The following is a 27,105-nucleotide window of genomic DNA, read 5'->3' on the forward strand; positions in this document are numbered from 1 at the left end:
AGCCTTACTGGTGGGGAAATCAATCCTATTTTTTCGATGGATACTGGAATCACATCATTATGAAAGGGAGAGTCCCTAAAAGAAAAGAATGCAGGGTGTGCGAATGTAAGATGGCCACTGCAGCCTTTTGGTGTGTAGAGTCCTTCACAGACATGATTGCATCTATGAATTTAGAAAGAATTTTGGTGATGCTCATTGCATGTCTTTTATGTCTACACATCCATGATTATAATAGCTTTTATTGCAGTGATTAAATTTATTTCAAGAAACAACTTTCGAGTACATTGGTATTGCTTGTCAGGCAATATAAAAATAAATATGTCTATCTCCTGTGGAATTTTCAAACTTGCCGGAAGTAGTAAGGGCAGGAAAGTTAAAGATGTAAACAATTTTCAAAGAAAATAAACCATGAAAGATATGAAAAGTATTGTGATTGTTCTAGAGGAATGGGGATATCCTAGGTTGTAAAAGGCTTCCCCATACAGATGGTAGCCAGAGCAGACATGGGAAACTGTAGAAGCTTGGTGGTTTACTGAGTTGGATTGGATTATAGGAGAGTGTTCTGAGAGTTGGAGAAGATGAAAATGAGGTAGATGGCAACTGTGTTTTTGATGACCCTAATGCTGGCCTGAGGACTTTGTGCCTCCTTTGGTGGGCAGTGAAAACCACTGATTCAACAATAATGAATGGCATGGCTAAGAAGCAATCTGAGCAGTGTTTCTGTTGTTGTTTTAAAATAAGAAAATTATCTGGCACCGGTGTATAGGATGAATTGGACTTGGGAGTTGAAGCAGGGAGACCAGTTAGAGATTATAGAATTGTCTTGTGAATGAGGTAAATATTTTTTGAAATAGAATGTAATAAAGTAAACATGTAAGGTTTCAGGTGAACTTAGTTGGGGCTTTGTGATGCATCAGTCATGGGATGGGTACTGGAGGAGGAAGGTATACCATGGCTGAGTGAGGCTGGTGGGGATCAGGAGGAAGATCTGCTCTGAGGAGATGTGTGAGATGATTTTCATGTTATACATGGCATCTGTTGGGTAATATAATGCAGGTTGAGTTTCCCTTATTCAGAATGTTTGGGACCAGAAGTTTCTTGGATTTTTGACTTTTTAAAATTTTTGAATATTTGTGTTATACCAGTTGAGCATCCCAAACCTAACAATTTGAAAACCTAAAAGGTCCCATGGCTGTTTCCTTTGAGCATCATGTCGATGCTCAAAAAGTTTCAGATTCTGGAGCATTTCCAGTTTTCAGATTTGGGCTGCTCAACCTGTATTGCAAATACATAGTATTTTTAAGTACATAGAGATACTGTTTGTAAATTTTCAATGCTATTTACACTTCCTGGATGTGTTTTTCAATTTTATACACTTATACAGGGAATATAATAATCACACTGTATTTTTCACAGAAAAAAAGAGAGCTTTTGCACACTTTTGAAGTAATCTTTTAACATTTGCTTAGTAAAATTAAACATTCCTGGGAGTGCTGACTGCTAGGCGCTTTATTCCTAGTTATCCTAATCATGTAAATATGGTATAACATTTCTCTAAGTATATTTTTTGGCATGCCATGATAGGAGATGTTGTTTAATCTTATGGTGGAGAGGATTCTTTTATTGTATATAATCAGGAAACACAGAATTAAATAGGATTTTTCAGAGACTTCAATAATACTTATTAATGTATTTGATGAGTTTGCAAAAGGAGAATGCAACATACATTTCCCAAACACATTTGAGAATGTTTCTGAGCAACACTTGGGACAGATATCCCACAGAACAGATTCTGGAAATGGTAGAGTATTAGCTATTGCTAGCTATTGCTAATACAATGGGTGAGAATGAGTAGCTGCAGGTTGAATATAGAAACTTACATTTTGGTATGAAACTCCCTCATACCAGATATAATTACAGTGTCTATTCTTTTAATATATGAAATTTACTGTTTTATTTTGTAAGATATAGTTTTTGACCTAATTGGAAATAACTTTTTTGAGCTTGCAGGGCTAGGGAAATAGGATAAAAGTTCTGAAGAGTCACCTATGGCCATGGGTTGACTGCCTCTGCATAGGAGTCAGTGACATGATATATTTGTACATGATCACATCTCAGTCATCTCCTTGGAATAAACTAAGGATAACATTTAAATTCCAAATGGTTTTCTCTTGTTTGCAACATGCCTCAAGGCTGCCTTTCTGCTGAGTCCCCTGTCATTTCATATGTATTCAGAAAATTTAGTTCAGTTCAGTCTACATTTCTATTATGTGCAAAACACTGTTGGAGTACAAATTTATTTCAAGATCAGCTTGACATACATACATAGTCTGCTCAATAAATGTTTGCTCAGTAGAAGGATTGTGTTTTCTCTTAATGACACAGTTTGATAAAGAGGCATCTCAATTATGGATCTGAATTCTCTACCACACATATATGTATATATGTGCATGCGTATTTTGTGTGTGTGTGTGTGTGTGTACCTCTTGTGTGTGTATATATCTTATTTATGGTTTATATATATATATATATTTATCAAATACACAGATATATATATTTGTGGAGATAGGGTCTCACCGTGTTGCCCAGATATATATATTTGTGGAGATAGGGTCTCACCGTGTTGCCCAGACTAGTCTCAAATTCCTGACCTCAAGTCAGTCTTTTTGCCTTTGCCACACATAATGTTGGGATTACGGGCATCAGCCACCATGCCCGGCCTCTATCATATTTTCTTTAAGTTTCTTCTTCCTTTGTTTTCATTGGTGACATTATCAGAGGAAGATAACCAACAGTGTCATCTTCTGCAGCCTAGTTCTTTATATTTGAAATCTACTCTGGATAAGTCATTGCTATATGCAGTATTGAGAATGAAGTAGGTCACCTTATCATTTAGCAGCATGTGGCTTTAAAAATGTATTTCCTCAAAGTGCTAAATATTTGCTTAAGTGTTTAAGTTAGATTGGAGGAGGCAGTTCTGTGGAGAGAGAATGTGAGATAGTGGAAAGAGCACGGACTTTGGAGTCAGATTATAATTTAGATTTCAGCTGTATCACTTAGTTGTTATCTGACTTCAGTAAGATTCCTCATCTCTGAATCTCAGTCATGTCTGTAAAACTGGGAATCATGCTTACATTTTGGGGTGGCCATGAGGAATATAGATAATAGTTGTGAAAGCCCAGGCACATTATAGATGCCCAATAAATGATAACTATAGTAATAGATGTGTTGCTATCATTCTTCTCCCTGTCCCCTTTCTAAGTTATCAGTTACTTTTAATACTATCCACATGTGAGAGACTATGGACGAGCTGTGTACACATGCTTATGTCTTCACTTATTTTTGATACTGAGATGAAAATGAAATTAGAAATTAAAATGTTTTTAAAAATTAAAATATTACCTGAGCCAATTCTTCAAACAAGCTGTGAAATATTAATTTCTTTCCATTTGTCATTCTTTTTACATTTAGATGTTGGTTACTATGGTTAGCAGTGGTAGTATTAAGAAAATAAGACACAATTTTTGAACACTTACCACATACCAGACACAGTTCTAAGTGCTTTATATGTTTTAACTCATTTAATCTTCGGATTAGTTCTCTAGGACAGAGTGAGTTTTATTCTCCACATTTTAGAGTCGAGGGACCTGTGACCTAGAGAAGTTAAGTCCAACATGACTCAGCTCGTTGAACTCAGGCTGACTGGTCCCAGAGCCTGCAGTCTTCCTCGCTGTTCGCCACTGCCTTCCCCAGCACAGGGGTGGTAATACAGCATGTCATGACATATGTCATTGTAGAAGAACAGCTGTCAGTGTCTAGGTGTGTATGTGGCATGTTCCTTACTAGATGTCTATAATTAAAGATAACCACCTCACCTCCTATTTTAGTTAGGGTCTTCGAAAATTATGATATAGATCATATGTTTTGGTTTATACTTATATAGGGATATTTCTTAATTTCCCTCTAGATCCTGCTTTAAAGTACTACTAAGCAAATGTTTGTCCTTGTATTAATGTTTTGGAATTTTTGATTCCTAAAACAGTAGGTCCATTTAGTGAGTGTGACTGTATGAATCGCTATAGTCTATCTAATGATATCTTGATGGTTTTTTAATAGGATAAGGGTTCTAAATTCAAATGTCTATCTCTTATTTGTTGTACAGAGAGACATGTTCATGCCAACCAGAGATACACACTGAGGTCTGGAGTTCAAAGTTCTTTCTCTAAATTTTTAAAGTGTACAGCGTATATTATTTGATAATTATTTTTTGTCTCAACCCCTCCTGATAAAAAGAGTAACAAGGCTGCATTTGAACATTACTCTAGAGACCTATTGAATATCGAAAACCACATGGATATCCTCACATAGCAAATCACAAAATATCTTCCTTTGAAATGTGACCCATCTCTGATTTGATGGGTTATTCCCATTTATGTTTATATTTTCTGAGTCTTTGTTATTCCTCTGTTAGTGCACAGTAAAAGCTTTCGTTAGTGATTGTAGAGAGACCATGAAGTCTGCGACACTGTTTCTTCACTATCCAATTTGAGGCTTAGTATAGAACATTTTGTATTGGAATTATTCAGATAACTTATATAACTACATATATTACGTACATATAGATATCATTCAGGTAACATATATAAAGGACTCTAAATTTTAAAGTTTTATTTTCAGTCATTTTAGAGAGTTTCTTATTGATAGTAATATTTCCCAAGAGGAATAAGTTCATTTGGCCTTGATTTTTCTAGGGTAGTTTGTTATCATCTAGGTTACTGAGTTGTCAATTGACATACGCTGGGTTACTATGTCTGTTTAGGAACCATCCCCATTCTTCTCCACTAGTAGGGACATGCCCATTAAATAAATAAATCTAAGGGTACATTATTAATTTTTTAATATCTAAAAAACATTTTTTGAAGTATATACAGAATTTAGTCTATAAATTCTAAATAGTTTTCACAAAGTGAACACAGATACTGTATCGAGAATTAGAATATTACCTGCACCCGAGACCCACCTAACTTACTCTTAAAATATCTTCTTTATATTTTCTCAAAACTAACGTTTGAAGTGCTTGAAAGAAGTGATTATTAATTTTTTTGAAAGAATGAGCATATAATTGTTTATATTAATTTGTATTAATAGTACTTAGCACAGTAACTAATTATGATGTTTAATAACTGCTTGAGTTTGTTGAGTTTTTATGCTTTTGTTGCACTGGACTAATTTTTTTACATTCCCATATTTAAAAAATGAGATTAAAAGAAATGTTTGCAGGAAATAGATTACATCTGAAATTTTTATTAAGACGTAACATTAATATAATAAAATAGTTTAATATTTGTATTACTTAAATATTATAAATCATTATGTTATATGTAAAGGAATAATGGCTCACAATTATATTTTCTTTGTCATGCCTGCAAATAGTCTTCCAATTGCATTCCCCAGGTATTCTGTCTGGTTTTTAAAATTATTTAATAGATAGGCCTTTCATTCCTTTCACTAAGTATTCACTATCGGTAAAATTGTGTGTGTTCCATCAGCAATTTGATAATATAAAGCAATAGTTTTTCTGTATTTCACACAGCACTGGGCTCTGTAAAGCATCTCTAGGGGTTCTTTGATGTCTAGACAGTTTAAATTATGCCTGCTCCCTTGCCTCCAAATTCCACCCCTGTTCTGCTTCAGGGGTTGTGGGAAATGAAAACAAACCAGAAGGGTCCACAGCCTTAGAGTCCAGGGGGAAAAACAAACAAGTAGAATAAGCTGTATATCTACCCTGGCAGGTGTGTAGGAAAGGGCCCAATTATAGGGGATGGGATAAAGAAAAGAATTGGGGACAAATATTGTCCTGCTTATTTATTTCTAGTTATATTTATTATATGGAAATACATGGGCTTTGTGAACAAAATGAAAACATCATAGAAGTATTAGGGAAAAAAAAATCAAAGTCACCTTTCAGCCCAGTGCCCCAGTTTTTTTTTTTTCCCAACCTCCCCATAGGCAGCCAAATTTGACTTTGGTGGGTTTCCTGTGCATTGTCCTATTTGTTGAAATGGTGAGATGAAGAATTGTGTTTTAAGTTGGAAAACTAACTTTTTGTTTTCTTCCTTTCTTTTTGTTTTCCTTCTATAAATCGGGATATCGCGGTTTTTCCAATTCATCTTGTTAGAAAGTAAGTAAATTTGAAATTTCAGAGATTTTTACATTAAAACTTTGATGTTTTATTATTTCATATATACACACATATAGTTACAGGATTTCAGACCTCTGAATTCCGACTGAGGTGATGAGCTTTTGCATTAACTGTGAAGAAAATTTTGTTGAATAAATTAAAAATAAGAACCATTACATAGAAGGCGATCAGTTCTATCTAAGAATACAAACTTTTAAAGCATGTACATCTGCCTCGTTTTTTTACCCACAGTTAATCTTTATGTTTAAGATATATATATGTATATACAATATATAGTATACATGCCAGTTCTATTTTTTCTGAATATAAAAATTATAAAATGACATGAGACTTTTATTTATTTCTGTTCAATAGCAGTTAAGACATTTCTGCAGAAAATGTAGTCTAAGTTTTCTGTAGTTTATGGAATTGCTGAGGATAACAGCAATAAGGAAATGGTGTGAAATGTTTCTGAAATACATTTTCCTGTGTATATTTTACGCTGGATGAATCAGTTACCTTTTAGCAAGCATTTAGCTCTTTTGATGTGTATTTTTCATTGTTTTTAAATAAAATGGACCTGAATAACTAGTTTTTCCGCCATAAAGTGTGCTTAAAACTAAGTGACTAATCAGTGAGTGATTTTAGTTCTGAAATTTGCATTTGATTACAAATTGTTTTCTAATGCAAATGTTGTATAGTTTTGAAATAAAACAAGTTTCTTTTGGGAAAGAATTATAGAAATTGCAATAGTCATTGAGACTTTGGAGATGTTGTGATTGTGAATTACATATTTTTAAATTTTTCCATAGTAAATCTTGTGTTTATTGAGTTACTAAAAAGTATCATTTAATAATGTATTCATGCTTAATAGAGCTTATTATTTGTAGAAAACTGGGTGCTTATCACATATGTTTGCAGCAAGCACAGCATTAAATTGCTATTTAATAGCCAATTTATCTTCTACAATTATCTTTAGCTTGCTATACCTTAAAAAGGAAATGTAAGTTATAGTCATGTTACATTTGTTTTGTACTTAGTCATTGCCTTTAAATCTGTATTATTATTTAACGTGCTGAATCTGAGTTCTTGGACTCATATGGATTAGGGCCTTAGGAATAAAGAGAAGAAACAGCATTGTGAGGTTTCATATTAGGTGAACAGTTTTATTAAGTTATATTTTTAAAATTCTACATTGTGTCATTTTTATGTATTGGATTCTGTTTTACTTGCCGTGTTAACATCATCTTGCCAAGTCCCTACGGAAAGTCTGTATTTCTGACAGTTCCACTAAATTAAAACTCCAAAAATCTGGCATAATCATTCTTAGCTTCAAATTTTCTATGCTTTTGTCTGAAGAGTATAATGTAAAAATATGTATTTGCAGTGTTCAGTATAACATGTATTGCGTGATTTATTTGGAATTGATTCATGGAAAGACATTTCTGGGGAGATGAATATATTTTACTTTATAGGTATGCCTGGGCCCACTCTAAATGTGAGAAAAATCTTTTGTGAGAGAAAATAATGAAATGAGGTCTGCAAACTTGTAGGAGCTTCATGAGGAAAGATATTACCTAAACACAACATTATTTCCATGTGTACTTTAATGTTACAACCGCATTGTTCTGTGACTGAATTTATATTGATTCTTGTTTCCTGTCAAATTCAATGGAGTCATATTTATATGTTGGCAAAGAGAAGCTGCTTCCTAAAATAATTGTCTTTGTAGGATGGTAATACTTAAAAATTCTTAGGACCATGATGCATATGTATGCTGCCTTGCTATTAAGTGTGTTCTGGCAATTCGGCATATTTGACTTTTGCATTTTACTGGTGAGTTTTCATATTAGAGGTTTGATAGTCTTGGTCTTTAGAAAACTTTTAATTAGGAGCACAAATTATGTTTTTACCCTCAAAATTTAAAGTTAGAATTCGGAACTTATTAATTCAAAGTTTGAAAGCTTCATATCCTAAAGACTGTATTGTCTCAGAATATGAATTAAATACCCATAATTCCTCAGAAGCATGTGAGGGTAGTGGGGGTAGGGCTTTTAACTAAAGTTGGTTTGACCAGATATTGATGTTTTGGCATTTTAGGAAGTAAAATGTATATAGGTGTATAATTTAAAAAGGCAATAATTGTAGCTCTAAATTCTAGCTTCTAAATAATTAGTTTGCAATCAAAAATTTGTTCTGAATTCTACCCCAGGAAATACATATGTACTTTATATTTTATAAGCATCATTCAAGTATATGAACTCATTCTAATAATGTTTATACATATGTCCTTTGATATTTAGTTTAATGCTGTTTGATTTCTTTAAAAAGTGATCTTATATTTCAATCACTTGCATGTTTACTACAGAATTCTGTTAGCTGGACAGAATTTCCCAATACATATTTCTTTGACATATCTAACTGAGAAAAGGATGTCATTGTAGAGGCTGTATCAGAGATCTAAACACATATGTACATTCTTATTTTGCCATGTGAGAAATGCAGTCCTGTGAGTAACTTAAATACTTATAATTTCAAATCAGTTCTTCCCTGGTTTATTATTCTTTTGTTGCTTTTAAACCTATGGGATGGAGCTGCTCTTGAACTTGGTGGGTTTTTTTTTTTTTTTTTTTTTTTGATCATTGAAGTGCAACCATCAAGTTGTCTGTAATATTTAAAAGCTAAGGCTTCATGGTGTTATTTGTAAAATAACACCACGTAAGTATTTGGGCTTTGGTGTCTGTAAAATACAGTATTGGTTACTCTATGAATAAAAGCATAATTTCAATTCAAGAGACTTTTGCCTGAAGCCTTATAAGACAGATGCATCTGATTAACTTTGGTAAAACTGGACTGGCCCTTTATTGTAATGTAGATGTTTTCAGGGTTGGGAGGGTATTTTTAAAAGGCATGCAAAGAGGTCTTTTTTTTTTTTTTTTGAGAGAGAGAGAGAGACTCAGAGAACAGTTTTGCAATAGAAGCTGTACCTCAAAACTGCTTCATTTTTGCACACTTTTATTTTCTAGTGGAACCTCTCCATTAGCCTGTCTGAATGCAATGCTTCACACTAACACTCGAATAGGGGATGGAACATTCTTCAAAATCCCTGGAAAGTCAGGCCTGTATGCTCTCAAAGTAAGTTGCATTGTTCTGCATATTGTTATTACTATGTATCATGCATTTTTTCAGACATGTGAAGGTAAACAAAATTAGATTTGGATGAAGAGTAGAAGAATGACTCCTATGCCTTTTAAATGTTTACAGATGTCTTAAAAATGATTTCATATTAAGAATAAACAATGACATTTTTCTTTAAGTAAAGCATATCTGTGGTTTCACTCCATGACATATGGTAATGGTGAATAGTTGTGGCTTCCTTAAAATTCTTGATTCCTTAAAATTTATGGGGAGGAGTGTCATGGGTCATCGGCCAGGAGTTTAAGATGATCAGAGTTACCATGGACTCTTTGACTTAATGACCGTCAGTTGATACACAGGCTTCACACCTGTACACCCTTATCGTTTATAAAAATAAGACATTTATTCATTTTGCTTGAAAACATTGAATTGAATCTAATATTCAATTTTAAATGGGGATCTCAAGGAAGTTTTACTAATGCACACTTGTATGAGAAGAAGAGAGAAATAAAAGCTTCAGATAACTGAGTCTTAATTATTTTAGTATAATTTTTTTAAAGGCATTCCCATTTTTATCTAGGGGAAATGCCACCTGAAATGCAAAATTCCAGAAGACAAAAGCTTATAGTCTACAAATCGTTGTGTAACTTGGAATAAGTAAATTCGTTGTGTTGTTTCTTAGAAATTAAAAAGAAGTTTCTGCCTTAATAAGTCATGGATTATATTTAAAGTTCCTTAACTACATATAAGGTTTTTTTTGTTTTGTTTTGTTTTGTTTTTTATGTCAAAAGTTATACCTAGACAACAAAGCAAGGATTCTTCTTTAGCTACTAAGCATCAGGCTGTGGTCCACCGTGTGTGTTTCAGAAAATAACACCGGTTAGTTAATCAGAAAGACTTGTAATTTTTCCATTGCTCTTTGTAGCAAGTTGGGTATTTAAGTAACTGATTAAAATTCTGAGTTGGTAAGCCATTTCTTTACATGAGGAAAAATGTAGAATTGAAAAAAAAATGGAAACAACATATGTCAAAAGGAAACTTTTTTTGGGTATAGATTTTAAAAGTTTATCCAAAAAAGAAATCAACAGTAGCAATGGGCTTTACCCATTTTTTTTTTAACCCAAGAATGATTTTACATTAAAAGGTAAATTAGTATGGAAATGTTAAATCACAAATAACTGATCATACTTAGGATTCTGCAAGTATTTTGAATGTTTTTAGTTGCTAATACATCTTCTCCATAAATCATCACTTTTCAAAATAATATAGAAAGAGGAGTCGTCATGCCCAGCAGATGGCACGTTGGATTTAGTCTGCGAATCTGAATTGGATGGTACAGATATGGCCGAGGCAAATGCCCGTGGAGAAGAAAATGGAGGTAAGTGTGATGAATTCCAAAATATAATCCCTTGTTCTCTTAAAAATTATATAGAATGCCAATGATTCATTAATTGAATTGCCCATCATTATCAATACAGTTGTCTTCCAAATTTTTACCCCTGAGATTTATCAAGGTGTTTTGATTCAAAAAGGATAGCATCTAAAAGAAGTATATAGTTCTTTGCTTCTGTTGTTTTTTTAACAGTACATATTTCCCTGAATAATTTTCTTAAATACTTCTTTAAGTATCCGTATATTTCTCCTGCAAAGTGAGAGGGTTACTGGGGGTATCTAGTGGTTTCATTCTTACGGGAGGATTGAGAATGCTAATGTTTTATTTCTGATTGTGCTGATTTTTTCCTGTAATCACAAGTAGTTTTATAATAGCTTTGTTCCTTGGTTTGTCTTTTGCAAATGAAGCTCAGTATTACCATTCCTCACAGTGAAAAGAGGGCTAAATAAGATATTTTCTTGTTAGACACTTTTGAGAAGTGAGTGACCCTTCCAGAATTTTAAGGGGGGCATTTTCCACCTCTGAATTTTATCCTCTGAATTTTACATGTGAACTTATTTTTATCTTCCTCAAGACAATTATATTGTGATTCTTTTGGTGTACATAATTCTGCACTGCAATTTTGGCAAATCTTTGTCCCACAATAGCTGCAGTGCTTTCTTCTACTGTACCCACTGGTTCCACAAAGGGACCCAGATCATGATTTGAGAGAAAACTGTGTAATTAAAGTCTCTGTCGGTAGACTCATAGGAATCAGTAAATTACCTTTAAACAAACAAACCTTAAAGGATGTTTGCAGAAATATCGTATTTCAGTAATAACCCAAAGTCATTCATTTTATTAATGGCCACGGAGTCCCTTTGTTTGTCCTCTGCATGCTCACTGAACGCTCTTGCTATTTAAACTTGTGTGCTGATAGACCCTGTAAGACTGATACTGCTTCAGTTCCTTTCTGATCTGTAGCAAAGCTTGTGAATTTAATATAGGAAAAACACAGCTTATTGTCCTAAGGAAATTACAAGAATGGCTGCAGACTGCTTTATGGATGTTTTACTTTTCATCTGACTTGTTGTCCCTATTCCCAGGCTTTTTGAGCATCCCCCCAATTGTTGTGGTAATGGTGTGAACCCTGGCTGGTCCTTGTGATTAGAGAGGGGAAAAGGCAGAGAATCACAGTAATTTCTGGCTTTCAAAAAGGGGAGGTGAGTGGGGCATACTTTTCCCTTTCAGGAGGGTGAAGGAGAATCTTATTACAGTTGCTCCTAGTGTGGCGCTCCTGCCTGGGTGAGTGCTCGTGTGCTCTCTCAACATATATACGGAGCTTCTTTCACGTGCCAAGTACTATTCTTGACATTGCAGTTACAGTGGTGAAAAACAAAAGCAAGTCTCTCATGAAGCTTATTTTCTTTGAGAGAGAGAAAATAAGCAAAATAAATATCTAAAATGTATAGCTTATTCAGTGGTGACAAGTGATATAGGGCAAAATAAGGGAGTGGGGGAGGAGGGGAGAGGGTTACATTTAGGAAACACCTGAGGAGCATGAGAGAACAGGCGTTCAGGGGAGAGAACTCCAGGTAGAGGGAACAGCAATACAAAGGCATTGAGGCAGGAAACTGTCTGAAATATTCCAGAGACAGCAAGAGGCTGGTGTGGCTGTGAGGCCAAAATGAACAAGGGAGAGTATGGTAGGAAACAAAGCCAGGGAAGTTATGGGGGCCAAGTTATATGGTGCCTTGATGCTGGCTTTTGTTTTGAGTGAGAAATTAAGCCATTGTAGAGTTTTGAGCTAGAAAGGCAATGGCCACATGTAGGTTTTAGCAGGATCACTAACTATGAAAAAGATACGAGAACAAGGAAAAAAACAAGGACACCCATTAGAAAGCTATTGTCATAATCTAGAGGAGAGGTGTTGTTGATTTGAAGGCAGATAGTAGCAGTGGATGAGATGAAAAGTGATTGGATTCTGGTAGATCCGACAGAAGCTGCTGACAGATAAATGTGAGTGTGAGATAGAGAAAGGAGTTGGGGATGACTCCAGAGTTTGAGTATGTGAGCAGGTTGAACAATAGCATTGTCCTTAGTTTAGATGGAAGAATCTTCAAGGGAACCAGTTAAGGGCAGGGGTGTTGTTGATCAGGAGCTCAGTTCTGGACATGAGATTATTTTTCAATATCTGGATGGATGTCTTAAGTAACTGATTTTATCTGTCTGAAATTTATGGGAAAGATCCTTGTTGGAGATACTGATTTGGAAGTGGCCAGTTTATAGATGGTAGTTAAAGACGGGAAACTGGATGACATTACCAAGGAACTGAAGGTAAATAGAAAAGAAAAAAGGCCCAAAGACTGAGCTCAGGGGCACTTGAATTTTAAGAGCTTGGAGAGAGTGTAGAAAACAGTGAGACTGAAGGTAAATGGACACGGTAAGATTTTCTGTCCTGGAAACCAAATGAAGAAAGTATTTCTGAGGGTGAAGCGACTCAAATGTGTCAATGCTTTTGATAATGTGAATTCATGATGAAGATTAGGAAATTGCCACTGGATTTACCTTTATGAGGGTATTGATGAACTTGACAATGGTAATTTTTTGTGGAATCGTAAGACCATAGCTTGAATAAAGTGGGTTCAAGAGAATGGGAGGAGATAAATTAGAGACCACAAGTGTAGACAATTCTTTCAAGGAATTTTGAGGTCAAGGGAAGGAATGGAATGGGAAAATGACTGGAAAGGAAAGGATCAAGAAACAGTTTAAAAAATGGGAAATGATTATTAGAAAATTATTCACTAATGGGAACATTTTAGTTGAGGAAAATTGATAATGTGGCAAGAGTGTTCTGTTGTCATGCCTTGCTTAGATGAGGGAGAATGGGACCTATTCAGCAAATGGAAAGATTGGTCTTAGCAAGAGATGTAGACAGGTGCTCTACAGGAGGCAGTAGGAAAAGCGAGGGTATTTCAGTAGAAGTGAAGGTAGGCGAGTACATGTGGAAGGGGCTTGTAGAAGTGTACTGCTGTGTGTGTTATTTTTCTCAGTGAAATAGAAAACAAGTCCATCAGTTAAGGGTGGGAATAGGGGAGGTAGTTTTGTAGACTTAAGGAGAAGATACAAAATATTTGTCTGAGAGAGTCTGACAGCATTAAGGACATTCTTAAGGTTATTCATCCTGAATTTACTAAGAGACCAGCCTACATGGTTGTCCATTTTTCTCCAGGCATGTTCAGGACCACTCTACAAGCGCAGAGGAGGTGTATAGTGACTGATGCTGGGGTTTTGCCAAATGTGAATGATGAAGCAAGAAAGAAAGAAAGGAGTTAAGGGTATATGAAGTGGAGTAATGAAGGCAAATGTCCATAGAATTTTTTTTTTTTTTTTTTGAGACAGAGTCTCGCTCTCTCACCCAGGCTGGAGTGTAGTGGCCGGATCTCAGCTCACTGCAAGCTCCGCCTCCCGGGTTTACGCCATTCTCCTGTCTCACCCTCCTGAGTAGCTGAGACTACAGGCGCCCGCCACCTCGCCCGGCTAGATTTTTGTGGTTTTTTTTTAGTAGACGTGGGGTTTCACCGTGTTAGTCAGGATGGTCTCGATCTCCTGATCTCGTGATCCACCTGTCTCGGCCTCCCAAAGTGCTGGGATTACAGGCTTGAGCCACCGCGCCCGGCCGTCCATAGAATTTAAGCCGATGTGGAGGTGACTGAAGGATAGTGTGAAGAAGGAAGTCTCATTGGTGTGAAAAGGTTGTTTGATTTGGTGTGCTAAAGGAAATGAGTTGGAAGTGTAAGTGATGTGAGAGTAGAATGCATGGATTGAATTTAGGATACTATTATGGGATGTATTTTCTGAGCTGATAAGAAAGAAGGGGGCTAGGTTTCAGGCTATCAAGAGTGTGTAGGCCATGTGTGCACTCAAGAGTTGCCTGGATGAGGTGGCATCAGTGGTTGAAATTCAGCACCCCTCCATTTGCCCAGCCTAGTGCTATGGGATGGGACTGGGTCCACCTGGAAAAAAGATTGCCTTTTCCTTTTTGCACAAAGATGTTTTAAAGGCTGGTGGTGACCCTTGCATAAGATATTAGAGAATCATCAGCATGGATATTGAAACAGACAATTATAGTAGAACTAACATTGACAGGATGTCATATTAGCAGCTAACATGTTCAAAAAATGAAAAATAATCAAGAATTGGCAGATAAGTACAGTAGGTTGAATAGTTAGTAATATAGTCTGATGACATGAGATACAATGCTAGGGGCATCATAGGAACTAGGGAGGGAGAATGTTTTGGAGCGAACAGTGAGGGGAATATAGGTCACTTATTCTATTTCTAGGCCCAGTGGTACAAGAGGTGTAGAAAAGAAAAAGGCTACCACCTGAGAGCATTCCAGAGGAGCCAGTGTCCTGGCTGGGAAGACAGCCAGATTTTATATATTAAGAAGTAAAGGGAGTTTTCAGAGAAAATATGGAGGCTGCAGGAGATTTTGATAATGACTAATCCTAAATTCCAGAGGAAACCATGGGAGTTTAGTAGCTGAGAAAGGGTGACAGATAGCATGAGAGCACTCGGCCAATAGTGAAGCCAAAGCAGGGATAAGCAAACTTCCCTCATGTAAAATGTGAGTAGGCGCTTCACCAAATAACACATACCCAAACATTTCCAGCTAATGTGACACAAATTAGATTTCCTGACCTCTTCTTTGAAGTTGCATTCAGGAAATAACTTTGGGAAATCACTGAAAGAATAGTAAATAGCTTATTTCCTTGAGTATTCCTTGACTTGCTCACTTTTGCATCTTATTGCAAACCACAATTGCATCTCCATGTAAGTACCCTGTACCTCTGGGTATAGCTTATTAATCTAGCCTCAGGGCACATTTTCAGACCTAGATATTGAAAATGTATTGAGTACTTTTATTTTTACGTGTGAGGGAACAAACTTAGATTAAATGTGCCATCCAAATTGCAAGCCCAGGTGTGACACCAAAGGCCAGGCTCTCCTTACTCTGATACCTTGCCTGGAACCACAGGGAACACTTACTAGCCAGTCATCACTGGTACAGTTTGCCTTTCCAACGTTAGTACACATCTATTATGATCCTAAAATTAAGACATTGGCAAAGAGGAACCCCTGGCTTACCCCAATAAAGTAGTGGCATACCACATGATTTCTTGATTTCTTGCAATTCAGTGATAAATGTCAGGAAACTCTGCTTTAGGTGATTTCCTTGCTTACTCTGTTTCTAATATATATTTGAACCAAAAGTTAGAATGAATATACTTTCCACACTTCCCTACAGCTGTACAAATAAACTTTGAAAATGTGATCAGAGAGAGGAGGTCGGGTATATGAGTGGATGTGTGTGTGAGGGAACAAGAGAGAGAGGTGTGGGAGGGAAAAGTAGGGAAGGAGGGAGAAAGGGAGTAGGGGATGACTACATCATCTGTTTTGCTATTTTGTTCATCTTTCCTTCTTATATTCATCCTTTGGGATGAAAGACTGGGAAGTATTGAGAAGAATATTAACCATCAATTTGTAACATACCCTTGATGCGTTGAAAGAATAAGCCTCTGCTACCATAGTGTTATATCAGATTGACAACTATTTATTGGCACTTGCTGTACCATTTAGGGGATAAGCATAGAAGTATTTGAGAAGAAAGTATTTTGTAAAAACTGATAAGAAAGAAATTTTAGCAGTTCGATTCCAGTCATTAACACTTGAGTCCTTAGGCAGAATTAAGATAATGATTATAATACTTTAGTCCTCTTCTTGGAATCAACTGGGCAGGGAAATATTCTTTTAAAATGAGAGATGTGTTGCCAAGGTACTTTGTTACAAGGTTTTGTTGCAAAATTTTACAATGTAGGAAAAGTGGTATATTATTAATTGTGGAATTTACAAGACAGAGAACTATGTTTATGTGTGTCTTTGACTTCTGAATAGTTTCTCAAGTTAATAAGAATTAGACTTGAGAATGTAAACTGTTGACATTTTAAAAGCTAAGCTTTAGAGATCAGAGAGTGATTTAGGTGAATTACTTGATATATCTGTGTTGACAACCCATGACCATTTATGCCTGTATAAGTATAAATCTGTGTCATCCAAATAAAATATTATAAATTTTATGGTCTATTTTAGTCAGAGATTTATGGGTATGTTTGTATCTGAGTTGTTTTCTGAGCATAATACATTGATATATCATGAGTTTCCTAACACATATTAAGTTGACCCACAATGTGTTGCTGGTCTGCAGAATTCATACATATTTTATGTGAAATGATACCATCAATAGGCAGTCTTCACCCTCTTCATCCTCTATAAATTGTTATTAACAATTTATTAAGTTTCTCTTTTTGTGGCCCTAATATAGTTCACGCTTAAAATCAACAGTAACCATCCTATATATTTCTTTTTAAATGAGGAAACTAGAGATTGTACACATTTCATTCACAGAGATCAAAAAAGGTTCTGCTTGCTCTTAACCCTAATGACTTTCAGGGAGGAAGCAGCACTCTAACAAGAGAATTAGTATTTTAAAAGTCTCTGTTGGGGGGAAAAAGAAAAAAAAAAGAATCTTATGTTTTAGACTTTAAATCCCAGGGCAAATAATGATTCCAACATTTGAAGAATTTTATGGAGTCCTTTTTCATTATTCTTTATGGCCAGTTTTATAAGTGGGTTTCTGATTGTGTGATTCTTGGCAGAGTTGTGTTAACTTAATGAAACGTTACTCAGCTCACTCTGTGTTTTCATTGGCTCAGAGGCTACAGTTTGAGGGGTGTTTTATCAAAAGTGAAAAGTGTGTTAAGGAGGCCTGAAGTGTGAATATAATCTCAATTGAGACATCAGTTACATGCAGATGAGAAGCTTCATGGAGAAATTGGGACATACATTAAAAAGGTCCAGACACCCTGGGGAGTAGTCACACTGACAGCTCATGAAGCGGTTTTATACAAGACTACAAAAAAGGAAAATGAGGGTGACCGTGGAGTTGTGCAGGGAGTGTTTTGAGTAACTTTGGAAGATGTTGCTCACCTACCCAGTGTCGGTTGGTATTCCTGGTCTCGTTTTGCTGGAGGTTTTACAGTAACTTGCCTGTGAATGCTCCAGTGTAGTTTTACATTGGATGGTGTGTGTCTGCATCTTTGTGTTCAGGAGGTTGGGGGTAGGAGAGTGTCAACAGGCTTCTACATGATCGTGGAGAAAGGTAACACAGCGTAACCAGCTACCCGGCAGCCATTCCTAAGAATCTTGCAGGTGACAGGAAGGATATTCCTTCTATGCCTGAACCAGTTCCCCTAATTTTGGGGGGTTAAGCTTATTTGTCTTTCTTTCAACAGCTCTGCATTTTAGGCAACAGCTTTGTTAGCTCGTGGAGACACCTGCTCTACATTGGTGGTCTAGAGAAACTTAAGTATGTGAAAATTATGTTGTTTTAGTTACACATTGAAGAAAACACAGAGGAAAGCGAATAATCTTCAGAGTCAGAAATGACCACTGGCAGGATATAGAACTTCCACTGCCCCCTCTTTCTCCTTCTCCTTTCTTTTATCCCAGCCCCCAGATTATACAGTTCACAAGAAGCATGAGGAACTTCAAAAGATCCTGAAGCCCTGGTTCCTCTCTCCTACCAGTGTTTTTCTTAAACCAGTCAATTGAAGTAGACAGTGTTCTACTAGTATATGATCAGGAAGATAGAAATCACACAGTCACCTTTATACTTCTCCCTGTGTTCTTGATAACTTTTATAGAGAAGAATTTTTTCTTTATGTTGAAATCTTTTATGCTTTTAATTAAACTAATTTCCTTCTTTTTTATTTTTTCTGTGCTTTGATGATAAACAACAGATGGTCACCCCTTCATCTTAACTTCTCTAAACGACTTATCCCAACTCTTTCAAACATTATTTACAGATACTTTTCATTTCTTTTATCTTTTAGAGACCTCTTTTTCTTACGTATTTCCTCTTGAACTGTGAACTTCATTCTTGTCTAAATGGATTTTGGTCAGTTTTAACAGTCCAGAGTCATGTAGGAAAAAGTTTTCTTTTTAAGTGCGACAAAGTGACCCATTTAAGCATACTTTCACCTCTCTTCTTGAATTGTGAGAGAAATATTTCATAATATACAGATCGAGAACAGAATATGATCTCATAATAAAACAATAAACTCCTCAAATAAAAACAGAATTGAAGGTATTCCCTCAATTATCCATCTTAACTAGCCAATACTCTGTTTGATTTATATAATCTGTCACTGTACATATGAACAAAACACTCATGTTCTTTAAAAAAAGTACTTTTTCATTGATGCCAGATAATTCACTCTCACTTTTCTTTACAGTTATATTGTATAAACATTTCTCAAACTGCCTTCTGGATAGCTAACCTGATTCCCCTTTATCGTACATTGGAGTTCATAGTTTATATGGTAAAGTATGAAGTAATTAGTAGTGATGCCCATGAATGAAACACTTAACCTTGACCTGTACCAACCTTTTGCTGATCTCCTTCCTGTCCACTTTTTTCTGTTTCTCATTTTCTAGGCTGATTGCTTTATTTCTCTGCAGATGTTTCAGAAACCTGATGCAGTGTGGAAGATCACAGGGGTTATACCAGTATAAAATAAGTAGCCTCTGATGTTATTTTTCCCACACAAACAGCATATAGTATTATTAATCTCCATTACCCTGTGAGCGAAATCCTTGTTGGTTCTATGGTAGGAGGAGGTTAGGTGGCGAAAGACTGATAACTACAATATATGCTTTTCCTACTAAATGTATTTATTTTTTGGTTTGAGTTTTCTCTCTTCTGTGTTTAAGGAGATATTTTTATGAATATCCAGAGATAACAGTATAACTAAATTGGCCTGGCTGGTAAATTGAGTGCTTGTAGAAGAGATTCTTATAGCTACATCTTTAGTGTATACAATGGTCTTCCTAGTTACCTTTGGAGCTTCAGTGTTCTAATCAAAATGTTTGTGAACCATTTGTAGCCATTGTAATGAGATGGTGGCATATCCCTTTCTGTGGCAGGTGAATGGCATTTGCACCATATGATATCAGCCACCCAAATCACTAAGGTCTCTGGCGTGATGACATTTTGCAGCAGCATATTCTCACTGATACATAGTTGGTATAATTATTATCTGATTCAACATTCCTCTTGGTTTATTTTGCTCTTTTTTTCTGAAAATCTCTTCTGAAGAAGAAGAGGCTTCATTGGGCTAATGAAGTAGGTTATAAAATATAGTAATCATTCCAGTTATATTAGGTATATTTCATTATAGAAGATATTGTTCTAAATATTATCAAGAGCATCAGTGCTTATAATTTTTAGACTCCTTGTCCCCTGAAAGGGTCTTAGGAAAAAGTTGCTGTTCCCATTATTTTATTGCTAGTATTACTAGCAATTTATTAATCTGTTTAATTACTGACTTTTCTTGGCAACTTATATCCTTTGGATTTTCTTTTAATGTAACAAGGAAATTTGCTTAAACCCAAATACCTATACCTGTATTGAAACAAATGTTTTTAGAAAAGGCAATTCTGCGTAGGCCGAACGCAAAAAGGATTTTAAAAATGGAGTTCAGATCCAGCCACTGCACTCCAGCCTGGGCGGCAGAGCGAGACTCCGTCTCAAAAAAAATAAATAAATAAATAAAAATAAAAATAAAAATAAAAAAATGGAGTTCAGGAATGATTTAATTGGAGTCAGATAGTTTTCCCTGTTCAAGTCTTTTTAACAATTTGTAGCATGTATTTTCTGGCTGTATATATCCGAAATATATGATTTACACAATTTCAAATGTATATACTGTACATAAAACAAAGCATAACCCAAGCATAAACTTATGTGATTATTTGCCATTTGGGGATATTTCTGAATTGTCTGCTTGTTGATCTTTCAAAACAAATTTGTTATTGTTTAGTTTTCATCCGTAGTTTTCCTCAGGTAGAATTAATGGTCTGTTGTTCATTGAAAACAGTTTTTAAAAATTCTTATGGCCTCCAACTCAGGTATTGGATCTTTTTCACTGTTTTTCCCCCAGCATCTTATACAGTGATTGGCCTGAGGGAAAGTACTCAATAAGAGTTGTGCAATTGAACGAATGATTAATCAATAAACCAATAAACTTCCTCTAAGACCCAGCCCTCTGTTCAGATTTTATTGACTTCTAACAGTGTACCACAGTGTTATTCCTAATATACTATGTATCCTTTGAGTTAAATTTTTTATTCATGTAACTTTTTTTAAGCCTATAGTGTATGTCAAGATCATTCATACAGAAAGCTGTTGTGATTTGAGAACATCTAGTCTGATTATTCACAAGAATGAAAGAGAGTGTTTGGAAAGAGAACTTACAGAAATGAAATTGGTAAAAGACTGCTCCCCTCCTTGTCTTTATTAGGTCTTTGAGCACCAGTTTCCTCAGATAGCTAGTTACTTATTGGGTGGCTCAGTGGGACAGAGAGCAATTAATAGTACACAATACCTATTTTGCAGCGACTATATAATGTGCAGATCCTGGTCTGTGTTGTGGTTCTGCACCCACACAGCTTCTGCCATTTTATGTAAGCATTGTGATTTCTAATTTTGACTTTAAATTTTATTTTTATTTCCCCATGCAAAAGCACAAAACTGTGACTTTACTCGTTAAATAAGGCAATGAGTAAAGATGGCAAAGAGAAATCTATCTATAATTAGTGGCAGGTCGTGCAACTTCCTACTGTCTTTCATAGGAAATTCTGTCATTTGGCTTTCATATTATCCCTAATTGACTGTAGAATAATTTGGGAAAATAATTTAAGAAGGCTTCTATTTTCAAGTTTACAACAATTCATTTTATACATACTTTTTCATAAAAAAGAGCTCTGCTGACCTCCACTTTCATGAATTATTTTTAAAAATCATAGTTGAAAGTTAACTTCAAAAATACTCTAAACAAAATTTTTGAATTTGATATTTTAAAATTTGATTTTTAAAAAATTCAGTGAACACTAATAGATCGACTGCTCTGTGCCCATCTTTGCATATAAGTCCCTGAGTTTCTGAGCCTGTGGCTGCTGAGGCAGACAACAGCACCAGCATTGCAGGGACTGTCATGAATTCGTACACTAAATTCCAAGACAGCATGGCTAGGGGAGGAGCAAGTCTACCTCAGAAGCTGGGATAGTCAGAGAAGCTTTGGGGGAAGCTGTTTAGAATTTGGACTGCCAAGATGAGTTTGCCAGGCAGAGTGCTGGGAAAGGATATTTGGAGAAGGGACAATCAGACCAAGTACAACAAACACAGCAAGTAGATGTGTTCAGAAGACACTGAAGAGTCTCCAGATTGGCTGGATTATAGAGGGTGAGAATCGGGAGGTAGGCAGGATGTGAGACAAGAGAGACATATCAAGTTTGCCTTCTGATTGCTCCTTTATATCCTGGGTTGTAGGTCACAGTTACAATTGTGGGTGTCCTCTTGTACATCTATCAGTGGATTAGTACTTACATTAGGAGGGAATACCAGCCATATCCCCTCCCTAGCTTGCAGCTTTAAAAATAGGAACTCTAATCTACATTTTCTAGTTCAGTAGTATTTTCAAATTGAATGGTAAATTAAAAGGAGAGAGAGACAACTTGGAGACACTGAAGCCCACAGGTTTGCTGGAGCAGTTACCACTTCTCTAGCCTTCAAGGCTGTCTCATGGTTACCTATAATCTCCCACCTCCTTTTGCTCTCAGGTCTTCTAAATAGAGTATTATGAGGGAGGGTTTGGGGAGTAAGAGTGGAGGTATTGAGAGGCAAATTTAAAATCAGCAGATTAGCTTTTAACTATCCTTTTGGCTTGCCTGTTTTTGGTAGGCAAGCAAAATGTAGACAGAAATAGTATTTTTTTTACCTTTTAAAAAATGTGGAATGATAAAAATTCTAGGGAGAACTAGTCTCATTTTGTTTCCTCATCTTCAATTTGAAAAGGACAGGCTGTATTGTGGGATTTCAAGGTATAAGGTCCTGGCATTAGTTTTGTGCTCATGCCAGTACACAGTTAGAAGAGATAGCTCCTGTTCTGTTCTCAATGCCAAGAAGATATCACTTTCTAAACTGCATGTCAGTGTTTGATATTTATTGGATAAAACATCTGTCCTAATTCTTCAGTTTCCTGGCTCCTGTTGTAGTTTTACATGCAAGGGATTTTCCCTGATCCTTTCTTTAACATTAATTTTCCTTTGGCTTGTATTTCAGAGGCCAAAGTCAGTCTGATAGATAAATATTCAGGCAACTGTTTAAAATGAGTCCTTCATTATTTATTTATCACATCTATTATTAAGAAAGCTGCAAGAATAAGTAGAAGTGAAAACCTTGCATTTTGTCAGAATATGAATCTGCATGAACCTGTACAGGCCAGCTGCACTCAGTGAATTAGTGTTTTTAGATTCAGCTATTTTCACGTCATATGCATGGAAAACGAATGAATAAAGCAACTTAAATGTCCATGAAAAAAGGTCCATATTTGTCAGTAATTTAAAAATGTATATGAGCACACTGAGTGAAGCCTATGCGTGAATTGCAAATATGTCCCACCCATTTTTTCTTTCCTGATTTTTTTTTTCTTAAAAATAAATTATTCAACCCAAAGGAACAATCGCATATTTTTTTTTCTGTTACATTTTGCTTTTCTTTAAGGTTCTATAGTTATTGTGTCAATAAATAATTAGGGTAGTAAATAATTAGGGAAATATGCTTTGATCTGGGGAAATAAAGTCAGGAACAACTTCCAGAAAGAGGGATTAGGGAGAAAATTGACTACCTCAGACAGGTATTCTTGATGTTTTTCTTGGGTCTAGAATGGAGTGTAAGATAAAGCGGTGAGTTAAGGAAAATGAATCATTTTTAGAACAAACTGCATGGTATTCCTTAATGCAGTTTCAGCTGTTGTCCTGCCCTCCGTCTGAAGTTCTGGGCTCTAAATTGAATAGAATCTTTCTTTTGGATACAACATATATAAATAGATGTCAATCACTCTCAACATAGTGCCATAATGAATTTAACCAAAATGATGCAGTGTATATGCTGATACTGAAATAGGTATCCCAATTATCTGATGGTTTCTTAGGTCAGAAATAGAGCAGCTGGTGAGCTATATAACAGTTACCCTCAGGAAGGACAGGTGATTGCATATTGCTTATTTTCTTATTCAGAAAATAAGAGGGATGCGAGGCCTCAGTTACATGTACACTGGGTCAGAATTTGTTACTGTTTAATCCTGCTGAAGTGAAGTTTACCTTTGAAAGACATGGAAATAATAGCATTTTCTAAACAAATTGGAAGTGTATTTAGATGCCCAGTATGCAGAAGCTTTCTCATATTTTCCCTAAGTTCCTTAATATCTTTGGACCGCATTTAGTTCTCCTTTAAACGAACTAACCTGTAAGTTTCCAGTTTTCTAGGTATAAATGCCATTATAAGAACGTGAAAGTAATAAAACATATTCACTAATGCACACTTTACATTTGGCTGGGCGTACATGAGATCTATTCATTTGGGATCATATATTCTATCTGCCATCTCTCTGTCACCTCCTCAGTTGGTCACATTTCATAGACTTCAGAACATTGAAAAGACTACCTGTGTTATCAGTAAATACTATAAATTTATGTTTAGACTATAAACTGATGATTATTTATATTTCTTGATAAATAATAAGCTTTGGCAAGGTGTTACAAATTATTCTAGTCATTATTTTAAGGAGAGAAGCCTAGGAACCATAGTTTATGTGATCAGTGTAATAAACTGTTTCTTAACTAGAACATTTAGACCGTCTTAAGGAAAAAAATCATGTTAAGTGAAAAAAGTCATCTGATCTTTAATTCAGTGACTTTTCTCACTATATTCATCCGCAAATCTTTTTGCTACTTCAACCATAGTATTTCCTAGACCCGTCACTTACTCACAATTCTCAATTTTTCCTTGTCGGCGGCTGAGTGACTTGTTTCCCCCTGCCTTTGTTAACTTCTAGTTTCAGTATCACGCAACTAAATTATGCTTCTTTCGATATGATATTTTCTGTATCAGATCTTGACTTTTGAAACCAAATATTGTAAGTGGAAAAATCATAGGTTCTGAAGCTAGACTAAGTTGGCCTTGAATCCCATCTCTGCAGTTTCATTGGCCCTATGACCATGAGCAAGTTATTTCACCTTTCTGAGCTCTAGTTTTCTTTCTCGAATATAGAAATATGTACCTTATTGTGTTACAAGAAAGCTGCAAGGATTAAATCAGATCACGTGCCGGAAGTGTCTGGCATTAATAACTAACAGTTATTTTAGTTTCCTAAATTTGTTCATTTGTCTGATTACTTTCTGTATTAACAAAAAAATTCATTATTTTTTTCCCAAAATTGTCTCTCACAGGCTGCATGATTATTTCTGGGCAAGGTGTGTTTGAGTCTATCAAAAGCCACTTGAGTGTTCTCAAGGTGCATATGCCTGTGCTTCCCACTTTTTGCTGCAGTAATTTTTATTTCTTCACCTTCTTTTAAAACTCAGGTCAGAAACCTCTCAAGTTGCCATCACTTGAAAAGTTTTCTTGAATTAGCATTAACCCTGGTGCCCTTAAAAAGTCATGTTTTGAGCTTTTTTACAATATGTTCTCAAGTTATTTTCTTCTGACTTCCTCTTGCCTCCTGCCTTTGACATATGCCTCCATTCTGTCGCTAATCATAGTACTTCCTCATTTTGATTTTCCAAACTCCTTCTCCCCCAGTGTATACAGAAAAGGGCCTGCATCTGTGCTCCTACTCAAACCATTTCAGTGTTAAAGTCTCTCAGTTTGAGGAGGAGTCAAATGAGGACTCAGAAGTCTCTCAGTTTGAGGAGAACTAAAGGTAGAGTTCTGGCTCGAACGTGGGTTTCAGAGAGCAGACACTGCCTGTGGGCTCTGCTTGGTCACCCAAGTCAGTGAGACGTTGATTCTCCTAAAAAGCAGTCTTTTGGAAGAAAAAGTCTTCTATAGAATAGACAACATGCAAGCCTGACTCTGATAAAAATGGGCAGTTGTATTGTAGTCTGTGAGAGCACCCTTTTCCTCAAAATAATTATCTTGAGTTGGTAACAAGCATCTCAGATTTCTTTTTTCCTTACCCATGCTTTATGACTCAGCCCATAGGAGAAAATAAACATGTCCCATAGGTCACAGATTCTGTGGTAGTAAGGCTGTGAAGTAGAAGAATCGTAATACCTGTGAGGCTGGGTAGATTTAAAACAATTGCATTAATTTAGATTTTTTTTTTCAGAATACTGTGCATTACCCAATCTTCATATTCAAATTCAGATAGTACCTACTGACTCCCAACTCCTGAGGCAGATATTGTCTATTTTTCATGTCCATACAATAGTTCAGTGACATAGAAATTATCATCAATTTGCGGGTAAGGACAGGAAGGCTTAAAAAGGTTAAATGGAACTGTGGCCACACAGTTATTAAATGATTCCGTTTCTTCATATCTAGATACTCTTCTTTTTGCTGTGCTATTTTGCTTTATTTTAGGTATCCATTTTCAATTGGAGAAAAGCTCCAAGTGTGTAATTACAGTGGATATAAAAAAAGGAATTCAAATTAGTAATATCATTATCTCTTTCTGTTTCTAGTTTGTTCAAAGCAGGTAACTGATGAAGCATCTTCCACTCGAGATTCAAGCCTTACTAACACAGCAGTGCAAAGCAAGTTAGTGTCTTCCTTCCAGCAGCACACCAAAAAGGCTCTTAAACAGGTAAGATAGCTGCCATTTATTCTCTGTCCTTCAGTTCTGTGCACTTAAGGTAACGTTCATTTTGCTGATCAAGTAGGTAGGAACCTAGGAATCAGAAAGCAGAATTTTCCTGAATTCAACCCCATCCGTGATATTCAGTTCAATAATTTTAATCTTTGATAAAAGAAAAAACTAGGAGAGACTTGACTGAAAATTTTAATGTAAAATAGAAGAAGGAATATGCATCCACTGAAAATACATAAAAATTTGTATTAAGATTTTGTGTGTCTATGTGTGATTTATAGTAGTAAATCTGTTGGGTTCATAAATGCATTGCATATTTGAAAAATAGCATCTCTATGTTTTTTGTGCTTATCTGATAGTATAAAAATAAATGATAATTTATTTGTTGTTACTGAGATACATTAAGTTACAAATAAGAAAAATAGTGAGTGTTGCTTACTTATATCTGGAGTATTCATTAATGAGTGTTGTTTGGTGCTGAATGGCAGTTAAAGTTGCCATATTATTCTGCTGTCACAGAGGCAGTACGGGCCTTTGTGGCCTTGCACTGAGATGGTACAAGGAGGGGATATTTACAAGGTTGGGCTCTGGGCGCTGACATACCCTGGTTTAAATTCTTGCTACTCACTTGCTGTCTCTAG

General features: G+C 35.7%; 1 protein-coding gene across 1 annotated transcript in view; it reads left to right on the forward strand.

Moving 5' to 3' along the window:
* ASXL3 (additional sex combs like transcriptional regulator 3) overlaps nucleotides 1-27,105 on the forward strand; it is a 139,946-nt gene that overhangs the window by 28,198 nt on the left and 84,643 nt on the right. Inside the window, exons 2-4 of the mRNA XM_011974444.1 lie at nucleotides 9,208-9,316; nucleotides 10,589-10,697; nucleotides 26,340-26,461. Coding sequence (XP_011829834.1) covers nucleotides 9,208-9,316; nucleotides 10,589-10,697; nucleotides 26,340-26,461 — 340 coding nt within the window. The remainder of the gene's footprint in view (nucleotides 1-9,207; nucleotides 9,317-10,588; nucleotides 10,698-26,339; nucleotides 26,462-27,105) is intronic.

This window comes from Mandrillus leucophaeus, unplaced genomic scaffold, assembly GCF_000951045.1.
Source record: "Mandrillus leucophaeus isolate KB7577 unplaced genomic scaffold, Mleu.le_1.0 Scaffold145, whole genome shotgun sequence".
NCBI classification, from domain to species: Eukaryota; Metazoa; Chordata; class Mammalia; order Primates; family Cercopithecidae; genus Mandrillus; species Mandrillus leucophaeus.